The sequence below is a fragment of the Buteo buteo genome, chromosome 11 (assembly GCF_964188355.1).
Source record: "Buteo buteo chromosome 11, bButBut1.hap1.1, whole genome shotgun sequence".
NCBI classification, from domain to species: Eukaryota; Metazoa; Chordata; class Aves; order Accipitriformes; family Accipitridae; genus Buteo; species Buteo buteo.
This window is the reverse complement of record NC_134181.1, coordinates 14,845,325-14,865,708: the sequence shown is the minus strand read 5'-3', so window position 1 is coordinate 14,865,708 and position 20,384 is coordinate 14,845,325. Positions and strand designations below refer to the sequence as shown.

The 20,384-nt window shown below is 38.9% G+C and overlaps 1 protein-coding gene across 2 annotated transcripts in view; it reads left to right on the top strand.

The window, feature by feature from the left end:
- VPS35 (VPS35 retromer complex component) overlaps positions 1-20,384 on the top strand; it is a 26,948-nt gene extending 6,564 nt beyond the window's left edge. For both annotated transcript variants that reach the window (XM_075040156.1, XM_075040158.1), the window contains exons 2-17: positions 525-623; positions 2,135-2,231; positions 3,021-3,144; positions 4,670-4,852; positions 5,175-5,388; positions 6,167-6,250; positions 6,739-6,848; positions 10,456-10,552; positions 10,643-10,791; positions 11,315-11,522; positions 12,050-12,205; positions 14,572-14,694; positions 15,668-15,847; positions 17,060-17,299; positions 18,019-18,162; positions 19,477-20,384. In XM_075040156.1, the coding sequence (XP_074896257.1) occupies positions 525-623; positions 2,135-2,231; positions 3,021-3,144; positions 4,670-4,852; positions 5,175-5,388; positions 6,167-6,250; positions 6,739-6,848; positions 10,456-10,552; positions 10,643-10,791; positions 11,315-11,522; positions 12,050-12,205; positions 14,572-14,694; positions 15,668-15,847; positions 17,060-17,299; positions 18,019-18,162; positions 19,477-19,656 (2,388 nt within the window). In that variant the 3' untranslated portion in view covers positions 19,657-20,384. The remainder of the gene's footprint in view (positions 1-524; positions 624-2,134; positions 2,232-3,020; positions 3,145-4,669; positions 4,853-5,174; positions 5,389-6,166; positions 6,251-6,738; positions 6,849-10,455; positions 10,553-10,642; positions 10,792-11,314; positions 11,523-12,049; positions 12,206-14,571; positions 14,695-15,667; positions 15,848-17,059; positions 17,300-18,018; positions 18,163-19,476) is intronic.

The following is a 20,384-nucleotide window of genomic DNA, read 5'->3' as shown; positions in this document are numbered from 1 at the left end:
TAACTGTACCTTTTGCTTTGCTTATCTGAGACTTGTCCTTAATAGAGTTGTGTGGCTCAGACGGCAGTTAATTGAGAACTTGTGAGTACAGGAGAGCATGTGTACAGTTGCAGCGTGTGCAGTCCAGGCATTGCTTTGAAGCTCTGTGGAAAGAAGTAATGCTTCCTCTCAGCATAGTGATGTCTTTGCATTCTCTTGAAGCTTTTTCTTGCCAGATACTTGCACTGGATTCTTGACCTCTAAATGTTGGAAGGGAAAAGTTGACCCTGTTCTGTCCCCATAGTTTTGCACTCCAAGGAGCGGTGCTGCTCGCAGGTTACCCATAACCTATCTTTCCCTGCCCTCAGGTTTTTGCAGAGTACTGGGAACTTTCTCCCTTACATATCCCACAGCTATTTCTGACAACTCTGGAGTGGTCACACTGCAGTGTCACTTGCACTATGTTCTAAACTACAGGAACCCAGTTTGAATCAAGTCATGAACAGCTTCATACAAATAATTGAGTTCTGTGTTTTTTCTTCCAGCCAACAACACAGCAATCTCCTCAGGATGAACAGGAAAAACTCCTGGATGAAGCCATTCAGGCTGTGAAGGTGCAGTCTTTCCAGATGAAGAGATGCTTGGTAAGAATGTGACTTTAAAATGCAATGAAGCTTCTTGTCTGCTAGATGTTAAACAGTAAATCAATACTAATCTCTAGTGCTGTGAGGAAAATTAACCCTTTATGCATCTTTCTGGTAGAGGCTTTGCAAATAAATGAAGCAGCTGCTCAGTGAGAGTTAGCCTTGAGTATTCTTTGAATGTGTCTTCCTGATTTTGCTCCAGTATTTGACAAGATAAATTATAAAGATGTGCCTTTATAATTTATGTGCTCACATTTCAGTAAACCTAAACTGAGAATAAGCCTGCCATTTGACATCAGAAGGCTATTGCTCAAATTCATTTTATATGGAACTATGTGATGAGAAAGTATGTTCAACGTAAACAAGAATAGTGTTGTTTTTTCCATGTAGTCTTTTCTTGGCATGAACCACAGGCTGTGAGGCTAATAATGCATTACCTGCTGCATAGGATAAATTTTGTAGTGATTAATTGTAGACTGATGCATGAATTCTTCTGTGACTGGAAAACACCATTGGCTAGGGTTGTGCTGAGATCTTTATCTTGAAATTGTAGCCAGTGCAGACAGATGATGTCATCATGTGTAGCTTTCTTGGGTTTGAGAAGCCTATTTTTATTTGGAGAAACTGCTTGGAGTTGCAATGAAAACTTATATATTCCCGTAGATTTTCATGTGGTTAGCCAAGCTAACTTTGTTTGCAGCCAAATGACAGTAGCAAGAAAAGTAACACCCATTCCAGTTTTATACTCTGTGGAATGCTTTTGAAGTCTTTGAAGTACCTGCAGCTGAGCTTTTCACTGCTATCTGTGACTGAGTGACAATATACTAAGTGGATCACACTAGCAATTCCTTGCATTCTCCCTCACAACATAATGCAGCTGCTTGTGATGGGTTGAACAAGCATGCATAGGTGGTAGATTAGAAGTTTGTCTTGTATCCTGTGATGCAAGGTGATTATATGCATCATAAGTGTAAGTTATATGCAGCCTAATAAACTGTAAGGTGTTCAGTAAGGTGTTGTTCCTGGATGAGAAGTAGGGGAAGAGGAATCTAATTCTAACAGTGGTCTGCTGGCAGTGCATATCCTCTGTCTCCTAGAAGTTTCTTCATGACCTGAGCAAAACAACAGACCAGACTGGGGGCGGGGAGGGGGAGCGGGGGAGAATCTGTTCTATTTTGCTTGCTGGATAAGATCTGAGTGGTGAGTGGAGATTTCTGCATAAGCAAAATTTTCTTTTAAGTTTTTTGTACCATTAGTATTCACAAATTATTACTGTAGCTCTGTCTTCAGATATGTCTTCTTGCTACCTTCAGGTATAATGTTCTGCTTAATTAGGATGGGCAACATGGTACAAGCTAGATACTAACTCACTTGATTTAATTGGAATTTCCTGGTGTTTACTTAATCTTTGCATGCTTTTTTAAAAAGCTATAAGTGTAGCTTTCTAAAATACTGCAGTTGCCCAGTGTTATTTCTTACAGACTGTTCTCTCTTTCTTTCTTCCTCTAAAGGACAAAAACAAGCTCATGGATGCTTTGAAACATGCTTCCAACATGCTTGGTGAGCTGCGGACTTCTATGTTATCTCCAAAGAGCTACTATGAGCTCTGTATCCTTTGAAGAGGGAATGAATAGTTGAAATGCTGAATTTGGAATGTTCATCTGCTCTTTTTGGTACAGTGGTGTCTCGTCAGTCTCAGATATTTACTAGCACTTTTCTCCTCAATATTTAGTTATCTGGATATATTGTAGGAGAACACGCACTTATTTGCTCACTGTGTAAGTTCATCTTTTCCCTTTGGTATAAAACAGGTCTTTAATGTCTTTCATATCTTCCTTTGGTAGGTTCCAGAAGTCTAGTTCTGTAAAAATACCAGCTCTGTAAAACAACTCTGGTTGCACTATGCTACCCCAAAAATCTGGAAAACCAACTTACTTTTTGCCCTTCATTATTATCTTAGCTTCTAACCATAAATCAGTGCCTCGGTGTATTTACATGTGCATACTGTGGTATCTGAAGAAGGGGAACCTTTTCATGAGACGTGGGAATAGAATGTGAATATATTCAAATACTACTTTCTCTGTGTGTGGATGATATTCTCCTGTGACACCTAGTATGCCTTTATTTTAGATACTCTGTTCAATCACATCTGTTTGCTTGCTGGTTTGATTTAGGGTTTGGGGTTTTTTTTCCCCTTTTCTGATACGCTAAAAATGACAATTGAAGGCTTGGGGTTAATTTTGCACACTTATCCCAATAGTGATTATTGTTTCAGAAGTACTACCTACCTGGGCATGATTGTATTTAGTACAGTATCTTTCCTCTTTGGTGTGAATGAGCAAATTACTATGTAAATCTGTTGTAGACATTCTAGCTTAAAATCCTTAACTATGAGAGACATGGCAATTTCTGATGAGCTACACTACTTGGAAGTCTACCTGACAGATGAATTTGCCAAAGGAAGGAAAGTGGCAGACCTTTATGAGCTAGTACAGTACGCTGGAAATATTATTCCAAGACTGTAAGTGTGTATACATATGCTGGAAATATTATTCCGAGACTGCAAGTGTGTATATGTTAGTGTGTGTTTGTTTTTTTTAAAACTGGTGAATAGTGGTCAGACTCTGGGTTCAGATAATGACTGACTCTGCATTCTTGCTTGACAGCAAGAATTCAGTTTGCAATGGTGAATAGTATTTCTGCTTATCTTAAGAGTGGATTGCTATGAGACTTTGGAGATCTAGGCCAAGAGTGCAGCTAAAGAAGGTCAATTCCTCCTGCCAATGTGTTGGTTTTGCACATGACCAAGATGGAAGCACTTTGATCTTGGAATAAAGTTGGCTTTTGAGTAAAGAGCTGGTCGGTGGAAGATCAACCAAGTACCACATTCTGATCAGTGAGACTGACTACACATTTATTAACTTTTTCAGTTATCTGTTAATGAACTTGTACCTGAGAATCTAGGTCTTAGATCCTCACACATAGTAGATGCTTTGTAACCATCTGTCTCTTTGGAAAGTAAGAAGTGTGAGAAGGAAACTGAAAATTTCTGTAACTTAATTCTTAAAAGCTTTGTGTTTCTGTATGTTTTTTTGGCTATGTGTTAGCATGCCAGAGATGATACTGGAAGGTTTATCTTTAAATATGTGACCATTGGGCTGGAGGAGATCTTCTAGATATTCAGACTTAGGACTCAGATTTTGCTTGGTACTACAGTTTTTAATTCCTGACCTTATGTTCATGCCAGGAAGAGGCTTTGGAGACACCAGGCTGCACCCTCATGCAGTTTCTGGAGTTTGGCTAATGACTACCACAATGTCTTTACCCCTCTGCATAATCATTTGAGTTGTCTTCCTACCTGCTTGATGTAGACTCTGGTTCTCCCTGATGAACACTTCTAGTGCTTTCATGGAGGTTCTGTGCACATCCATGCACGAGGCAGAGAAACATACAGAGAGGGTTGAGGCCTCTAAACCGAATATGTGAAGGTTCTGAGCATTATATGTTTTTTCCCTTAAGCTGAAGGGGAGTCCAAGTATACTGGAGTACTAGTCCTTTGCATCTTGCATGTTTCTTCTACCTGTTGCCTAATATAGAGATGCTGATGGAATGAGTACAGGCTTGAGGATTTCCGAAGAGCATAACACCTGTCCTGCTAGACTACAGTGTGAAAGAGGCTTAACTGCCTCACCATAACAGGTTACTTATCTATATGTGCTAGAGCTGTTTTCCAGCTTAGTGGGGTGCTGGAGGTACAAACAAGATAGTCTGAGAGCGTTCAGAACTTCATGCATGCTAAGCATTTACACATACAATGCATAAAAGCATTGTAATGTGGTCAAGTGGCTGTGCAGACTTACTGTGCTCTGTAGCAGAGGAGAATAGGAGTTGAAAGCTGATTAAATATCCCAAATTATGGGATCTAGCTGATATTTTATTGCTTTCTGTGCTTTGGTAATTCTGGCAGGATGAAAGAAGGAAATTGTTGCCTTTGAGTGTGATATTGTAACTTTACAATTTATTGTTTGATTCTGTGCCTTTTGCAGGTATCTCCTGATAACAGTAGGAGTTGTCTATGTCAAGTCATTTCCACAGTCCAGGAAAGATATTTTGAAAGACCTTGTGGAGATGTGCCGTGGAGTACAGCATCCTCTTAGAGGCCTCTTTCTTAGAAACTATCTACTGCAGTGTACCAGGAATATCTTACCAGATGAAGGCGAGCAAGCAGAGTAAGAAAGATGGGCTATAACTTCTAAAAATTACTGTTTTTAACAGAACATATTTAAATTTTCTGTATGACTTTCTTCAGATTTGAGAGAAGTAGATATGTTAGAACTCTACAGTTTTGACGGGTGTTTGGTCCATTAAGAATTCCCTTCCAGAACTAAGGTTTCTCACAAATGAGGATATGAACCTTTCTTATGAACCCAGATATTGAACCACACACTTCCCCACCCTCTTACCTTCTTAAGAATTGGATGTTCACCAGTGGATGGAAGGATGAATACCTCTGACAAGCTTTTCCTGTTCCTAACCTGTTCTCAATTGCAGTGAAGAAACCACTGGAGACATCAGTGATTCGATGGATTTTGTGCTGCTGAACTTTGCTGAGATGAACAAACTTTGGGTGCGAATGCAACACCAGGGCCATAGTCGGGACAGAGAGAAAAGGGAGCGAGAAAGGCAGGAGCTGAGAATCCTAGTAGGAACAAACCTGGTTCGCCTCAGTCAGTTGGAAGGTGTTAATGTGGAGCGATATAAGCAGGTAGGATGTCTGTCCATCCTTATGACTTCTGTTAATTTTTTCCAAATGAAACCAGTTTGGACTTTCAGATCAGCAGCTTGAAGTGTTACAGCTATGCTAAAAGTCCAGTAATCTTGGTGCTTCTCGAACTCTTCACCTGAGGAAAAGTTCTGAATGCTAATGAAGCTGTATAATGTGTTGTGAGGCTAAGGACATGGCTTATGCATTTTTCCTATAAGCTTGTCTGTAACATTAACAAGAGATTTTAAAACTTTTATTCCTGATTCCCATTTTACTTATAGAATAATGAGTTGCTTTAAGGGATGTGTACACATACAGTGTTCTATGATAGACTTTACAAGTTAAATGAAGCTATGTTTCCCAAAGCATTCAAGAGAACTATTATTACATGAAATGATAGTCAAGCAAATATATAATTTAGAAGTCTGTCCCTTGGTAAGTTTTACCATATCGCTGCTGAAAATTATTTTGGTCGGTATTGCTGAGACCCTGAGTAGTGCTATGTGCCAGCAAAACTAGTAGCACTGACTTACTAAATCAAAGTTTGCAGGTTGTATAATGTACAAAAAGGACAGGTGTCTGAGACCAGTAGATTTTTTTTCCTCTGAAGGATGGAACTGCTGAAAAATGGGACTTTTTATGAGGAAGCCTTTATGTAAAGGTTAAGCTGAGAAATTTTAGAAATACTGTTCTGCTTGGATTAAACACATATGTATGTCTGCATATAAACTTAGAAAGTAATTGTAAAATCACTGCAAGACTACTTTTCCTATTCCAGATTGTTCTGCCTGGAATATTGGAGCAAGTTGTGAACTGTAGAGATGCTTTAGCTCAGGAGTACCTCATGGAGTGCATCATACAGGTGAGTTGCTTAAATTCAATTGCCTGAATTCACTCAATCAAGTGATGGGACATGGGGACACTTAGTCCTATACTTTTAGTCAGATTCGGGCTACTTTCACCTCTTCCTCATGAACTGGAAAACTTCGTCACTAGGACTCTTACATAGTGGCTTGTCCTGTATTTCTCTGCCCATATACCAGGTGGGCAGAGTGGAGACGAATCTATTTTGTGCTCCTTCTGTTGCGGAAGCTTGTAAACATCTGAGCAGCAGTGCCTGCAGTATGAATTGTAATAGGTAGCTGGGCCCTGAAGTTATCCATTTGTCTTGCATCTCTTGCTTCATGCATTTACCCAGTCAAGGTCAGCTTGGGGAACCCTAAAGCATTCGTAGGCCAGACTGTATTTATTATGTGGCTGTCTGCTTTAGAATTACTGTTGCATTTTACTGCTGTGTAACAATGGGCAAATTCAGTTTATAACTTGATGACTATTGATCTAAAACTTCAGGTTTTCCCAGATGAATTTCACCTCCAAACCTTGAACCCATTTCTCAGAGCCTGTGCTGAGCTGCACCAAAATGTGAATGTGAAAAATATAATTATTGCTTTAATTGACAGGTGAGTGACCAAAGGGGGTGGAAATTGGCTCAAAATTAAGTTTGTGTTGTGCACAAGCGGATGATAATTCTTTTAGCACTTGGAAGCTTTCAATTTTTTATATCACTTAACTTCACTGTTTCTATGTCTTTCTATCAGCTGTAATTAAGGCTGTGAAGAATATTATTTCTATAGCTTCTGCTGTCTGGACTCTGCTTTTACAGCTTCTGATGAAACCTTGCTTTAAGGACTGATTGAAACCTGTAAACAGATTAAGCCAGGAAACAACTCATTTAGTATTGACCATTTTTATGTTTCTGAACTAAAGTGGCAGCAGTGTTCTGCTTTGACAGCCATATCTAGGTCATAGCTATCTCTTGAAAACTTGAAGATCCTAATGGCTAAATCACATATAAAGGATACTTTGCCTTGCAATGTTGATCAAAGAACATAACATATGCCTCTTCAGAATAGAGCTAGTATGAAATGGAACTACTTTCTTATTCTTAGTTTACCACTAGCTTCCTGCCTGTTCTCCCAAAAGTATGTTTTTACTGTGGAGGTGCTGCTTAAAACTGCTTTCACTGAATTCAGATGTGAGGGAGAAATCGGAACTGAAGTTTTGATTTGTATCCTGAAACAAAAGAACACAGATTATCAGTGAGTATTGCAGAAAGGAAGTGCACTTACTTCAAAAAGTGGACTTTTTGAAGCTTCAAAAAAGCCTTGTCCTCGCATTTGCACACAGATATATGTACCTTTGTGTATCTGGTCCATGTACCACTGTATGGACTTCAGTAACCGTAGAGGTCTTGAGTCCCACTGGCATTCAGCAATGAGTAGGGTGGTTGTGTCTTTGTTTCTTTATCTTCTCTAATGCCTGGAGATGGAGCATATATGTTATGTATAACTGGTATAACTTAGGATCTTGAATTTTTTACTTAACAAATCTGTAGTTTGTTTTCTCCAGGTTACATCAGATCTATTTGTTCAGGACTTCAGTCTTAGTGGAGTATCTTTCAGTATTTGTGCATTTGGCAGAGAAGCATCTCTGCCTTCACCTAGAGATGTTCGCAGGAATTCATTGGTTTTCTACACTTTGCTGCCGTGGCTGAGATTTTTCATAATTTTGTTAGCTTTAAAAAAAAACCAAACAAACCACAAAACAAAAAACCTGTAAAACCCACAAAACCCCAAAATCCCAAGAAGCATTGCCTGAAACAATCTAATATCTTGAGACTACTTTCAACAGAGGTCATCTTTTGCTAGGTTCTTACATTAGTGTGTAGCTATAATTTTTGCAAGAAGGTTTTCCTCATGTAGCTTTTGCTGTCATGTCTACTTAGAGGACTTCAACAGCTTTGGTATTACTTCCACAGTAAGTTTTCTATTCTTACTGTTACGAACAACAGTAAGCAACTGACTAGCAGTGAACCTGCTGTCCTCCTAGACTTAATGCTACTATGTTTTGTTGGGCCACTAATAGTGTCTTCCAGAACCTTCTCATTTAGCTACAGGACAAGGGTAGAAAGGTGGCAGTGTGATGATTATCTTCTTTCTAGTATGGCAACTCGTGCTTTTGACTGTAATGTTACTGCAAGTGTTGGAGGATATGAGTGGATCTGTTCTTGGAATCTGTCCTGGTTTCAGCTGGGATGGAGTTAATTGTCTTCCTAGTAGCTGGTGCAGTGCTGTGTTTTGAGTTCAGTATGAGAAGAATGTTGATAACACTGATGTTTTCAGTTGTTGCTCAGTAATGTTTAGTCTAAAGTCAAGGATTTTTCAGCTTCTCATGCCAAGCCAGCGAGAAAGCTGGATGGGCACAAGAAGTTGGCATAGGCCACAGCCAGGGCAGCTGACCTAAACTGGCCAACAGGGTATTCCATACCATGGGACGTCACATCTAGTATATAAACTGGGGTGAGTGGGGGTGGGGGAATTGCCGCTTGGGGACTAACTGGGTGTCAATCAGCAGGTGGTGAGCAATTGCACTGTGCATCATTTGTATATTCCAACCCTTTTATCATTACTGCTGTCACTTTATTAGTGTTATCATTATCATTATTAGCTGCTTCTTTTTATATTCTATTAAACCGTTCTTAACCCGTGAGTTTTACTTTTTTTTTTCTCAGATTTTTCTCCCCCATCCCACTGGGTGAGGGGGGGAAGTGAATGAGCAGCTGCATAGTGCTCAGTTGCTGGCTGGGGTTAAACCACGACAGAATCCATGCGTGTAGGGAAGATGTTGCTCTTCTGTTTGGATTGGAGTTGTTACGAGCAATTGTTTTGTGTTTTGGTATTGTGTACTTAAGATGTGAATCTGCCCCATACAGATAAGTGCCTGTTGGGGTTTCTCATCTTTATTTCAGCTGGCATGGCATAATTGAAACTGAACATCAGTGACTGCTGAGGAAGCTTGTGAAGCTTCAGTGCCTATTCCTGTGGTGCTTTCCTGTTAAAGGAATTTTTCTGCAAATAGTCTTGCTGCTTTGGGATCTTTCTTGCCTTACTAAACCATTTGTAGCTGTTAATTATGCTGCCATCTGCCTGCAACTTAATCATACTTTGTAGTGTGCTGGCCTTACCCTCTGAGCTGTTGCCACAAAAAGCTGCCTTGTCCCTTTGAGAAAAGGCAGTGATTATTCCAGGCTTTAGAAGGTCTGCTTGTTACCACCCTAATGAAATGTTAAGAGTAGTTCAACATCTTTTTTTCCTGTTAGTGAAGTGTTTTGGCACCTCAACCTCTTCTTACCTGCCTTTTTGTTTCAAACCCAAAGTTCATTCAGAATCAAAGTTTAGAAACCCTGTAAGAAATAACTTGAATTTTAATTGTGTCCCTTCTCCTAAATATGTTTGTAGGTCTTCCTCTAATTCAGAACAGAATAATCTCTCAACAATTAGAAAGTAAAGGTAACAATGCTGAGTTTTTTAAGCTGCAGCTTTGGTAAGGTGCTAGCCTTCCTATAGTAATTCTTCTTGTATCTGATTTCTGCAGAAACGGTGGTTGGCATGACTTTCTCCTGTTATAGAAAGAGATAGCTCTACAACAACTTTTGAGTGCTTGCTAGATAGCAATCTCTTGCTTTGTTTTTTTTTTTTCAAAAAAAAGTACCCTTCTCCACTTCAAATTTACTTTGTATTTTGCTCTTTGCAAACAGAGGAAGTCGCAAACATGTTGGTCTATCTTTGGAGACAAAGCATAGTTAAGTCAGCAGATTTCTGTTTTTTCTCTGGAGACTGTTTTGCAGGAATGCTACTGGATGTCTAAATTCAGTAATATCACTGAATGGATACAGGATATTTGCTCTTCCATCAGCCTACTCTATACCTCTTACTCTGCTGGAAAGAACAGAACACTTGCTGCTAGCTGAAGAACATGGATTATGAGAAACGTCCTTGTTGCTCTTCTTCATCTTGCCATCTCTGTCAGCATTCTTTCCAGGGCTGTTATTTACCAGGCTCAGTTGCTCTTAAGGCTTCTGACTTCCATTAATTTCCTTTTTGCTTGCAATAGAACTTGCAAATATACCTGAAGGACTTGCTTTTTCTGCCAGTATCTCTTTCTGGCCTGTATCTGAGGAGTGGAAAAACTATGCTGACCAAGCTTCTTTCCTTTATCTGTTACCAGGTTAGCTTTATTTGCACATCGTGAAGATGGACCTGGTATCCCAGCAGATATCAAACTGTTTGACATCTTTTCACAACAGGTTGCTACTGTAATACAGGTATGCTGGGTATTCTTGAATGCAGTTTTGGGGGTTTTTTTGCAAAGTTACGTGCTTTTTTTATCAACTCAGTGCTGTCTCAAATTACAGTCTCGCCAGGACATGCCCTCAGAGGATGTTGTATCTTTGCAAGTTTCTCTCATTAACTTGGCTATGAAATGCTATCCAGACCGTGTTGACTATGTTGATAAGGTGTTGGAGACAACCGTGGAAATATTCAATAAACTTAATCTGGAACAGTAAGTGTCTCTTGCATTCTCTCTAGAGTGGCAATTAATACTCTAAAATCTAGACTTCTACATTTCACCACGTTTGGCAAGATAGCAGAGACATGTGCTTTGGATGTGAGAGGTTACTGCTTTTGGGCCAAGCTATAGAGGATCATGATAAACTACTGACTAACCAGGACTTGCTTACCTGTGCATAAATCCTACTGCGCAACTGTACAGCTACACAACATATATGCCAAGCTGTGTGTAGTCATTATCTATTCATCCCTTACAGCACTCTAGAGTTCTTCTCTTGCTGAATTTGCAGCCACAGCCTCTGCTTCTGCGATCAGCAACTGAAAACGTGCAGTTTCCACTGTACATCCTAAAGAGCAAGATAGGACTTGTTTTGATGCTTTATTTCCTTTCTCCCTAGCAGCAAGTTGCTTAGATGTTGTGGTATATATCAGAATTGGTATTGAGGCAGACTTTGAATCAGTCTACATATGTGAACTATTGATTAATTGTGGTTTTTGCATGTGTTTTCTTTTAGTATTGCAACAAGCAGTGCTGTTTCAAAGGAGCTGACTAGACTTTTGAAAATCCCTATTGATACTTACAACAATATCCTGACAGTTCTGAAACTAAAACATTTTCACCCACTCTTTGAATACTTTGATTACGAGTCCAGGAAGAGCATGAGTTGTTACGTGCTTAGCAATGTATTGGATTATAACACAGAAATTGTGTCCCAAGAACAGGTATGACATAAGTTAACTTGAAATTGTAGGTATTTAAACTACTGTTTGAAGACTTGAAAACACATACTAGGTGACTTCATGCAGGGTGTGCTTTGTTTCCTAGCCTTCATGCCCCTGCATGCCCCCGCCTCCCCATCTTGGTAGTAGAGGCTTTATCCCACTTGGTAGTTCTTCCACCCGTGTTCTTAGATATCTTGTCACATCTTACCTAATGTCATCCTAGGGACTACTTCTGTTAGGTTTGAACAAAGACCCTGAATACCCTTAAGACTAGGCCTATTACCTAAAGAAGGCTGGATGGTACTTCTGGAATCTGAATTTCCTCTGTACTGCTATGCTGTCCCACTTGTGCTAAGAGGGACCCTTCTTCAGGGAGTAAGGCAAATATGTCCTAAAGTATCACCATCTAATAGACTTTCCTAGTGCTTTGTCAGCGCTATGAATGGCTGTAAAGGTGTTCCCAGCTGCTGTCAACTTATGCTTATAGACTACTCTGGTTTAAACAGAGTTTATATTGCCTTTAACAGGTTGATGCTATCATGAATTTGGTATCCACACTGATCCAGGATCAACCGGATCAGCCTGCTGAAGATCCTGACCCCGAGGATTTTGCTGATGAGCAGAGTCTTGTGGGAAGATTTATTCATCTTTTGCGTTCAGATGACCCTGACCAACAGTATCTGGTATGTTGATCAGTGCTTCTGAATGCTTGTGCTCTCTGAACTGTCAGTTCGTGCATTATTTACTATACAAGAATTTAGTGTAGCTGGGAGCTGGGACATCACTGCTCTGGCACTGCAAACTCAGAAAACATTATGTATGACACCTTTAATGGTAGTATGAAATGTTGTTTATTTGGAAAAGCAGGCAAGGGCTTAAAAACATTTGTGGATTTAAACTTCTAGTCCCATGAGGTGGCAGTTTGGATGCAAATATATTAGTTTGTGGTAACTCTTAATTAACATTCTGACAACTTTATTTAACTGTCTAGCTAAAAAGCAGCAAGTGGAATTTGGAGCACTGTGCCATTTGCATTCTCTTGGTATCAAAATACACAAAAAAGCTCAGAAAGTACAGCGAATATGTTTGGCCTCAGGGATTTTAATTAGTGTAGGTATATGGTGGTCTTACAGCATGTGGTTACAAATATTTTTCCTCTCTGCTTGGTCCATCCTTAATAGCAGATTTGATAGGCCTTGAAACTCATGCTTTGTTACTTGTAACAGTTTGAGTTGATCCATCAAAGCTTTATGTAGCTTTCTGAAGTTAATCTGCTATTTCTGGCTTTAGTTTATTTCAAGTTTAAATGATCTCCCTATATTGAGAAGTGTGTTGGGGGCAGAGGGACAGGGATATTCTGTCTTTGCAAAATCCATTGGAGAAGCTGGCAGAAGATGTACTGAAGTTGGATGCTGTTACAGATTGCAGCAGCTAGATTTAGTTCTAGTCAGAGCTCAGACCTGAGTAGGGACTACTGTGAAGTTACAGTTAGCATGCCTGAAATACAATCGGCTGACTTAGTTTTAAAGTTGCAGCAATATCATACTGTATAAACAGTGAGAATAGACCAATGTAATCCAGGAGAAGCTACACATAAAATCACTGGTATTCATTTAGCTTGGGTTTAAGTATTGTATAAAAATTTCTTGCTTGAAATGTAGAGCTTTGCTGCAACTTCTGTAATGGGGAGAAGCATAGCTTTAAGGCCCGTACAAGGATTGGAGGCAGTTGTGTTTCAGGACCTGCTCTTCATTGACTGTGTTATTTCTGAATATTGCTGGAGTAAGGCAGGAAGCTCAACCAGGTTCTTATTAATTTCAAGAACTATATGGGTTGATTGCAGCTAGCAAGTACCGTATTCATACAGGAAAAGCCAAGATAACCATGTGGGGGTTTTTTGCTAATAGAGAACAAAACTTTCCTCAAAGGGATGCTGGCACTAAGGGAGTTAATGTATTTTTAGTCCAAAAGACTTTGCATAGCTAGAGGTGTTGAAGCTGTTTTTGCAAAGCTTCTGCATATCAGGCTGTTGTCTTTCTCATCTAGCAATACTTAGCTTTAATTGGATTGACCACCTTTAAATGCCATCATAGGAGTTGTCAAATTGTCTTTTGGATAGAATTTTGTAAGCTACTTAACACCTTTTAGTAAAAATGCTTAATAGCTTCTTGATGAGCATCGCAAATGCTTGTATCAAATTTTCCTACATTACAGAAACAGTAGGAGAAAATCCGAGGCTATAGGATTTTAACAGCTCTTTCACAGTATCTCACTTTAAATGATGCAGAGAATTCTAGTTATGAGAATACATGACTAACTCTATCAATAGGTAGAAATAATCCCAAAATAAGGGCAAAAGTAGAAGCTAACAGTACAAACAAGTAGAGCTCCATAGTCTTTCTCCACAGGTTTAGAACAAGGGTGATAGGCAGAAAAGTATCACATTCATGTTGTGTGTGCAGCTTGTGCTCAAAACTGAGAAAGGCAATAAAAGAAGCTGTCATTAATAAGCATAATGAAAAACTAAAACTAGGGGAAAATGGCAAAAGTTGCAGGTGTGGCCACCAGAATGTGGCACTATAGTCTTTCTCTCAGAGTATGAGAAGCCATATGTGTTTCATTTCATGAAACTTGATTTCTTTCTTTTACTTTCTTACAGGTTAAGAAAGAATAGTCCTTTTTGTAGCTTCTATTGAGTTGAGGACAGAATGTATCCGATGTCATTATTAAATGCAAGCTCAGGCAACTTCCATCTCACTGAACAATCCAAAATGTATCTGCAGCTAATACAGTACAACAAGCGTTGCCTAACACTTACTAAGCAGCTGTAGGAAAACTTTGGGCAAATACCACATAAAAAGCTACAGACACTGCACAAATTTAATTCAAGTAAATCAACTTGCATGTACTTCCCCCAAAATACTGTAATTTATCTGATGCTAACACCATGTCTTTCTGATGCTCTTGTTCCATAGAGTGCACATTAAGTTGGAGCCAAATAAGACACCTCTTTCAAGAGTTCTCTAAGCTTACAGTGCTTCTGTTTCAGATCCTAAATACTGCTCGGAAACACTTTGGTGCAGGTGGGAACCAACGTATTCGTTTTACACTGCCACCACTGGTTTTTGCTGCATACCAGCTTGCTTTTCGCTACAAAGAGAACTCCAAAGTGGTAAGCTGACCTATAGGTAACTCTTGTATACTTGCTTCTTTGTGGCTTTCTTAAAAATGCATTTTGTCTGGCTAAGACTTTGTCTGTATGCTAAGACTTGATACAGAATGCTAGGGTTTCTTTTGCTCGAGGCAGATTTTTTTTTTTTTTTTTACTTGAGGTGTGAATGCTTTCTAATTTAGGGAGGATTTTTATCAATTCATATTAAATTACCTCAGCACTTGAGGAATGATGAAGCAGAAATTGGCTAGTTGTGTTTATTCATGAAGGTGACTGATATGTGGTTTTACATGGAGACCAGAGAACTATGATACTGCAAGTGATGGCATGAAACTGACTTAAATCTAGATATTGAAATTCATCAACTTCTAAGTCTGTAGCTATACTATTTTAATGTTTGTAAAAGCAAGTGCTTCTTTGTAGGTTAACTTACATGGTAGTTGCAAAAGTGCATGCTAAAAAAAAAAAAAAATCACTTATCCATTTTGGCCCTTTAATGCTTTCTGATTGAGCTAGCTTAAATATGTATTTTCCCTTATTGTGGTGAAATAAGTTAAAATGCTGTTTGTTAAAACAATCCTCAAAATGAATGTTTTAAAATTCTCTTTCACTTCTGATTGATGCTCTAGACTGAACAGAATTTTTCTCCACTTAGCTAACTAGGCTTTTGCTCAGTTATGTTCTAAGCATAGCTGTAGTAACTGCAATTCAGTGTAGACTTCTGAGGAAGGTTTCTATGAGCTGGTAGGAAAAATGGGTGTGAACTTTTTGTAGATGGAAGAAATACTTTGAAGACCCACTGAGGTCAACACAATACTGCTAGGGCACTCACTACTACTTCAGTAAATCAGTGACTGGAGTGGCATGCAGAAGACAACAGACGGGAGTACTTGACAGATCTTATTACAGTTTAAATTCTCTTTTCCTTATAGCAATAGTCTTGTTCAAACTTTGACTTGTTTCACTTCTCTAGGATGACAAATGGGAAAAGAAGTGCCAGAAGATCTTCTCGTTTGCTCATCAGACCATCAGTGCTCTGATCAAAGCAGAACTGGCAGAGCTACCTCTTCGCCTCTTCCTACAAGGAGCACTGGCTGCAGGAGAGATTGGCTTTGAAAATCATGAAACTGTGGCCTATGAATTCATGTCCCAGGTGAGCATCCAACTATTACTGTCCTGTGCTACCTTAAATTTGGCTTGGGTAGGTTTCCTGAATGCTGAGCCATCCAGTGTGATTAAAACATCTGAAACAATTGACAGCTAATGCTACTAGGTAGAAACTCCTTATCTTCATTCTTGCTTCCCAGGCTGCTGTGCAATTAAGCTCCATCACTACTGATTTGAATACTCAGTCTGACAACATGTGGTATGTTGCAATGCTGCCTCCTACTTGCATAGTTGGTTCACTGGAGGAGTGTAGCTTTCTAAACATAAAATACTCCTTCACTGCTTCTAAGACTGTCTCCCAGCTCCTGTTACCTAGCTGGTATTGCCCTGACCACAAGCACTCTTCGGAAGTTCTCTAAAATTTGCAGTGTTCACAACTGCCATGCTGGGCTTTGCTAATTAAAATCCTTGTACTGAAATCTATTATAAACTACTCTGAGAATGCATTTAAACCTGTTACTTGGTCTTAAGCCTTACTTGTTCCAAAAACCTTCCCATCAGATAGAGAACTAATTTATTTAATGTTATCCATATTGCAAGCTTTGTCCTAAATCTTTCCTCTAATACTGCTACTAATGCACGTTCTTAGACTGAGTTGCTGATAACCTCAGCTTTTCCTCACTGTCTTGTATCAGTTGCTATTGTAGCACAATTCTGAAGACAAGAGCAGTGTGACAATTATTTACCTTCTCTTAGAGATATGATTCAAGATTTTTAGTCTTGTGTGTTCTCTCAAGGCTCTTCAGCCACGTAGCAGCAGTGCAAACACTTTTCTTACCTACTGTGTGGTCACTGACCTACCACTCAACTTCTGCTCTACTGTTTTGTGTGTTTCAAAGAACCAAATCCTTTTCAGGGACTATTTCTGCTACTGGAGTTCTGTATTTGAACAGATGCTTGAAATGAGGAAAAACTCAATCTTCAGATTATATGTAGCATCACATTTGTTTACTATGACCACTTAAGTAAGAAGTATTTCTTGTGAGACTTATTTCCAGTCTGTGGATTTAACTTGATTTTGACACTCTCAGTGAAAGATCTTTTTTGCTGCCTGAAGCTTTTAGCAAATGTAAAACTAGACACTTTCCTGCCATGTCACTAGCAGGTGTGATTTGTTGGTTTTGGTTGGGGTTTTTTTTGTTTTTTTTCTGATGTGTTCTAAAGCAGCAATTAAGAGTCTTGCTTCTCCCTTGACTAGGCCTTCTCTCTCTATGAAGATGAAATCAGTGATTCAAAAGCACAGCTGGCTGCAATCACCTTGATAATTGGGACATTTGAGAGGATGAAGTGCTTCAGTGAGGAGAACCATGAGCCTTTGAGGACGCAGTGTGCGCTGGCAGCCTCTAAGCTCCTTAAGAAGCCAGACCAATGCCGGGCTGTGAGCACTTGTGCCCATCTGTTTTGGTCTGGCCGAAATACTGACAAGAATGGAGAGGAGGTAAGAACAAAGCGACAGCAGTGTAACACATCCTACCTCAGTAACATAGTTCTGCCTTTCTTCTGAAGGCACTTCTAAAGTAGATATATCACTTACTGATGTAGATTTAGTTGGAATGTGTCCTAATACTGTCCTAATGAAGCTTCTAAATATCACTGCAGCATAAGATGCATAAATACAAAAATGGAGAAACCCCAAATTTAAGGGTTGAAGTACCGTGCAAGCTTTGGAGTGTAAACTAGTTTAAGACTGGCTGTCAAAGTACAGTCTGCATTTTGCATGTGTTTATTATAATAACTGTGTTTGCATGTGAACTACTAAACTTCCAAATTAACAATACAAGTTGTTGAAGATAAATGTAGAAAAAAACCCAAATTGTGTGTTCTTCAAGGCTTGTCACATAAGCAGTTGTGAAGAGCAGTGTTTGAAATCTGTTTCTTGAAGTATGCATTAGTGTACTTACTACAAAATTCAGTTCATTGATCTCATAATTGAAGGCTTTCAACAACTGTTCATGTTATTGCCTGATTTGGCAAAACTTAAAATTCGTGGCACTGAGGCAAGGTAAGCTTTCAGTGACAGGTTGTTCTCCACAGTTTGTGTGTGTCTGCGTTTCTGTGGTGGACCACCAGGAAATGCCATATATGTGTGAAGGGAAGAGATACTGGAGCTTCCTAAGGTTCTTTTATTTCTTGTAACTTTTGGGTTTTTCCTTCTAGCTTCATGGAGGAAAAAGAGTGATGGAATGCCTAAAGAAGGCTCTGAAGATAGCAAATCAGTGCATGGATCCTTCTCTGCAAGTCCAACTTTTCATAGAAATTCTGAACAGATATATCTATTTTTATGAAAAGGAAAACGAGGCGGTGAGTGAAAATGCATTCTTTCCATAGCATCTGTTTTAAAGAGCATTTCTTTAAGCTTTTAATTCACCCTTCTGCCCCAAATCATGTCTCTTCAACTTGCTCTGTAGTCTCTCATGAGATGCACAAGTTCTGGTAATAACAACAGAGTAGTCAATTCTTGATATACTAGTAAAATTGTCGATAAAAGTTCATTCTTGTACATGGGGGAAAACACCAAACATTGGCAGTTTAGTTATGAACTTAAATATTGTGAGACTTGGATACCTGAAATATTTATTAAATGAAAACTTACTGGGACTTATATGAGAAAGTAGTAAGATTCTAACTTTAGAGGTACCTAACTTAATATGTACGTAAGGGAAAGAAAATTGTTACAGCTGTTCAAGGTCACTGCCGAGCACACCACAAATGGTTGGTGTCCTATCTATTTCTTGAAATTAAAGTTTACATCTCATGTACCAGCTTAAATTCTGCATCTGAAATCTGAGATTGTTACCTCATACATTTTCTGGTAGCAGATAACTAGTAGACTTACCCAGTTTGAAAAAGCTGCTTGGTCAAGTAGAGATCAACATCCCATCTGATGTCATCATTTGATCAACAGAAGATGTTAATTTTTACCCTGTAGTTCTGAGAGAATGTCTAAAGAGATTTTAGGGATTTGCTGACTTTCCAACAACTGAACTGGCTTCCTGCTATAGTAGTGCTTTAGTGTAGGAGATGCTGTATCTGATGGAGATGAAAATAAAACTTTGAATTTCAAAGCACTTGGCAGATGTAAAAATAGTCTCTGGATATAGTGGTGGTCTGTGGTGCATTTTGTGCTGTGGTGGTCTGTGTAGTGCTGGACTTAACACCATGGGCAGCCATACTTTCCAAGGTAATGACTTGGTCACCAAGAATAACTTTAAATCTGATATTGCCATCCTGACTGACTTCTACAAGAAACAATTATGTTAGAGTGCATAGACAATCTGATTAGGTGCTTTATTTGTTTAAAGCTTTTAAAATTTGTATTGAATAGACTGGAGAGAAATGCTGTGGTGAAACTTACAAAGCTAGCAGGTTCATGACTTAAAAGTTCTTCACATTTGCTGGGATGGGGGGAGTTTCCACAAAACTCTGAAATCAGAATGGTCCTATGAGGAGCAAGAGAAGGCAGTCTCCAACAGTTTGTCTGCATACAGTCTTACCCATATTTTTAAGAACTGTCCAAATACCAATAGATTAGAAACGAGCCTGTTAAAACTAATGTCTATGCACTTATGCACAGGTCTTGCTGATGACTTTTGTTCTGTTTATATTGTCCTGTAGGTGACAATTCAGGTTTTGAATCAGCTTATACAGAAGATAAGAGAAGATCTCCCAAACCTTGAGTCTACTGAAGAAACAGAACAGATTAACAAACACTTTCACAACACACTGGAGCACTTGCGTCTGAGGAGGGAATCACCAGAATCTGAGGGGCCAATTTATGAAGGTCTTGTTATTTAGGAAGATACACACTGTACTTATTTCTTTTCATTTACATACCATATGGTTTTTTTAAGATAGATTCATAGGTTGTGCCTTTCAGAAATGTCAAGTTAAGTTAACATTCATGTGTTCAGTCTGGCACTTCAAACACTTGTGTTGAGTACTCTAACAAATTTGAAAGGTTGGACTAGCAACTACAGGTTTCATCAGTTAGCATGGCTGAAACTTTCTTTGAAATCCATGTGACATGGTAGGGCTCTTCGGTTCTGATTTCTCTTCTGTCTGTTCACTGTTGCTTCTGTAGCACTAGAGTTCTAAACTGGCAGTGACTGTCATCTGAAACTGTGTCTGATCCTTACAGACCATCAGATTTTTGGGATTATTGTATGTCAGATTCTGCTTGTGCTTTTCTTTTAATGCAAGTTAAGACTAAGTGTAATATTTTTCCCTAAAAACTAGAATATATTAATGCATGTTTGGAGAGTTTTAAAGTACCATGTTCAAAAACAGAAGTTATATTTTGCATATTAAGGCTCTGTGACATTCAGTGAGGGCCAGTACTCTGCACAGGGCATATTTATCAAGATAATTTTGTTCCAAATAGTATAAAAATAGAGAATTTGCAATCTATATAGATATGTATAACCTTCATTACTGTAAATTTAGGGGAAAATGCATTACACAAGTTTATTCAGTATCATGATTTTTTGCACCAGTGAAACAATAAAGTTGCTATTAACACCTCG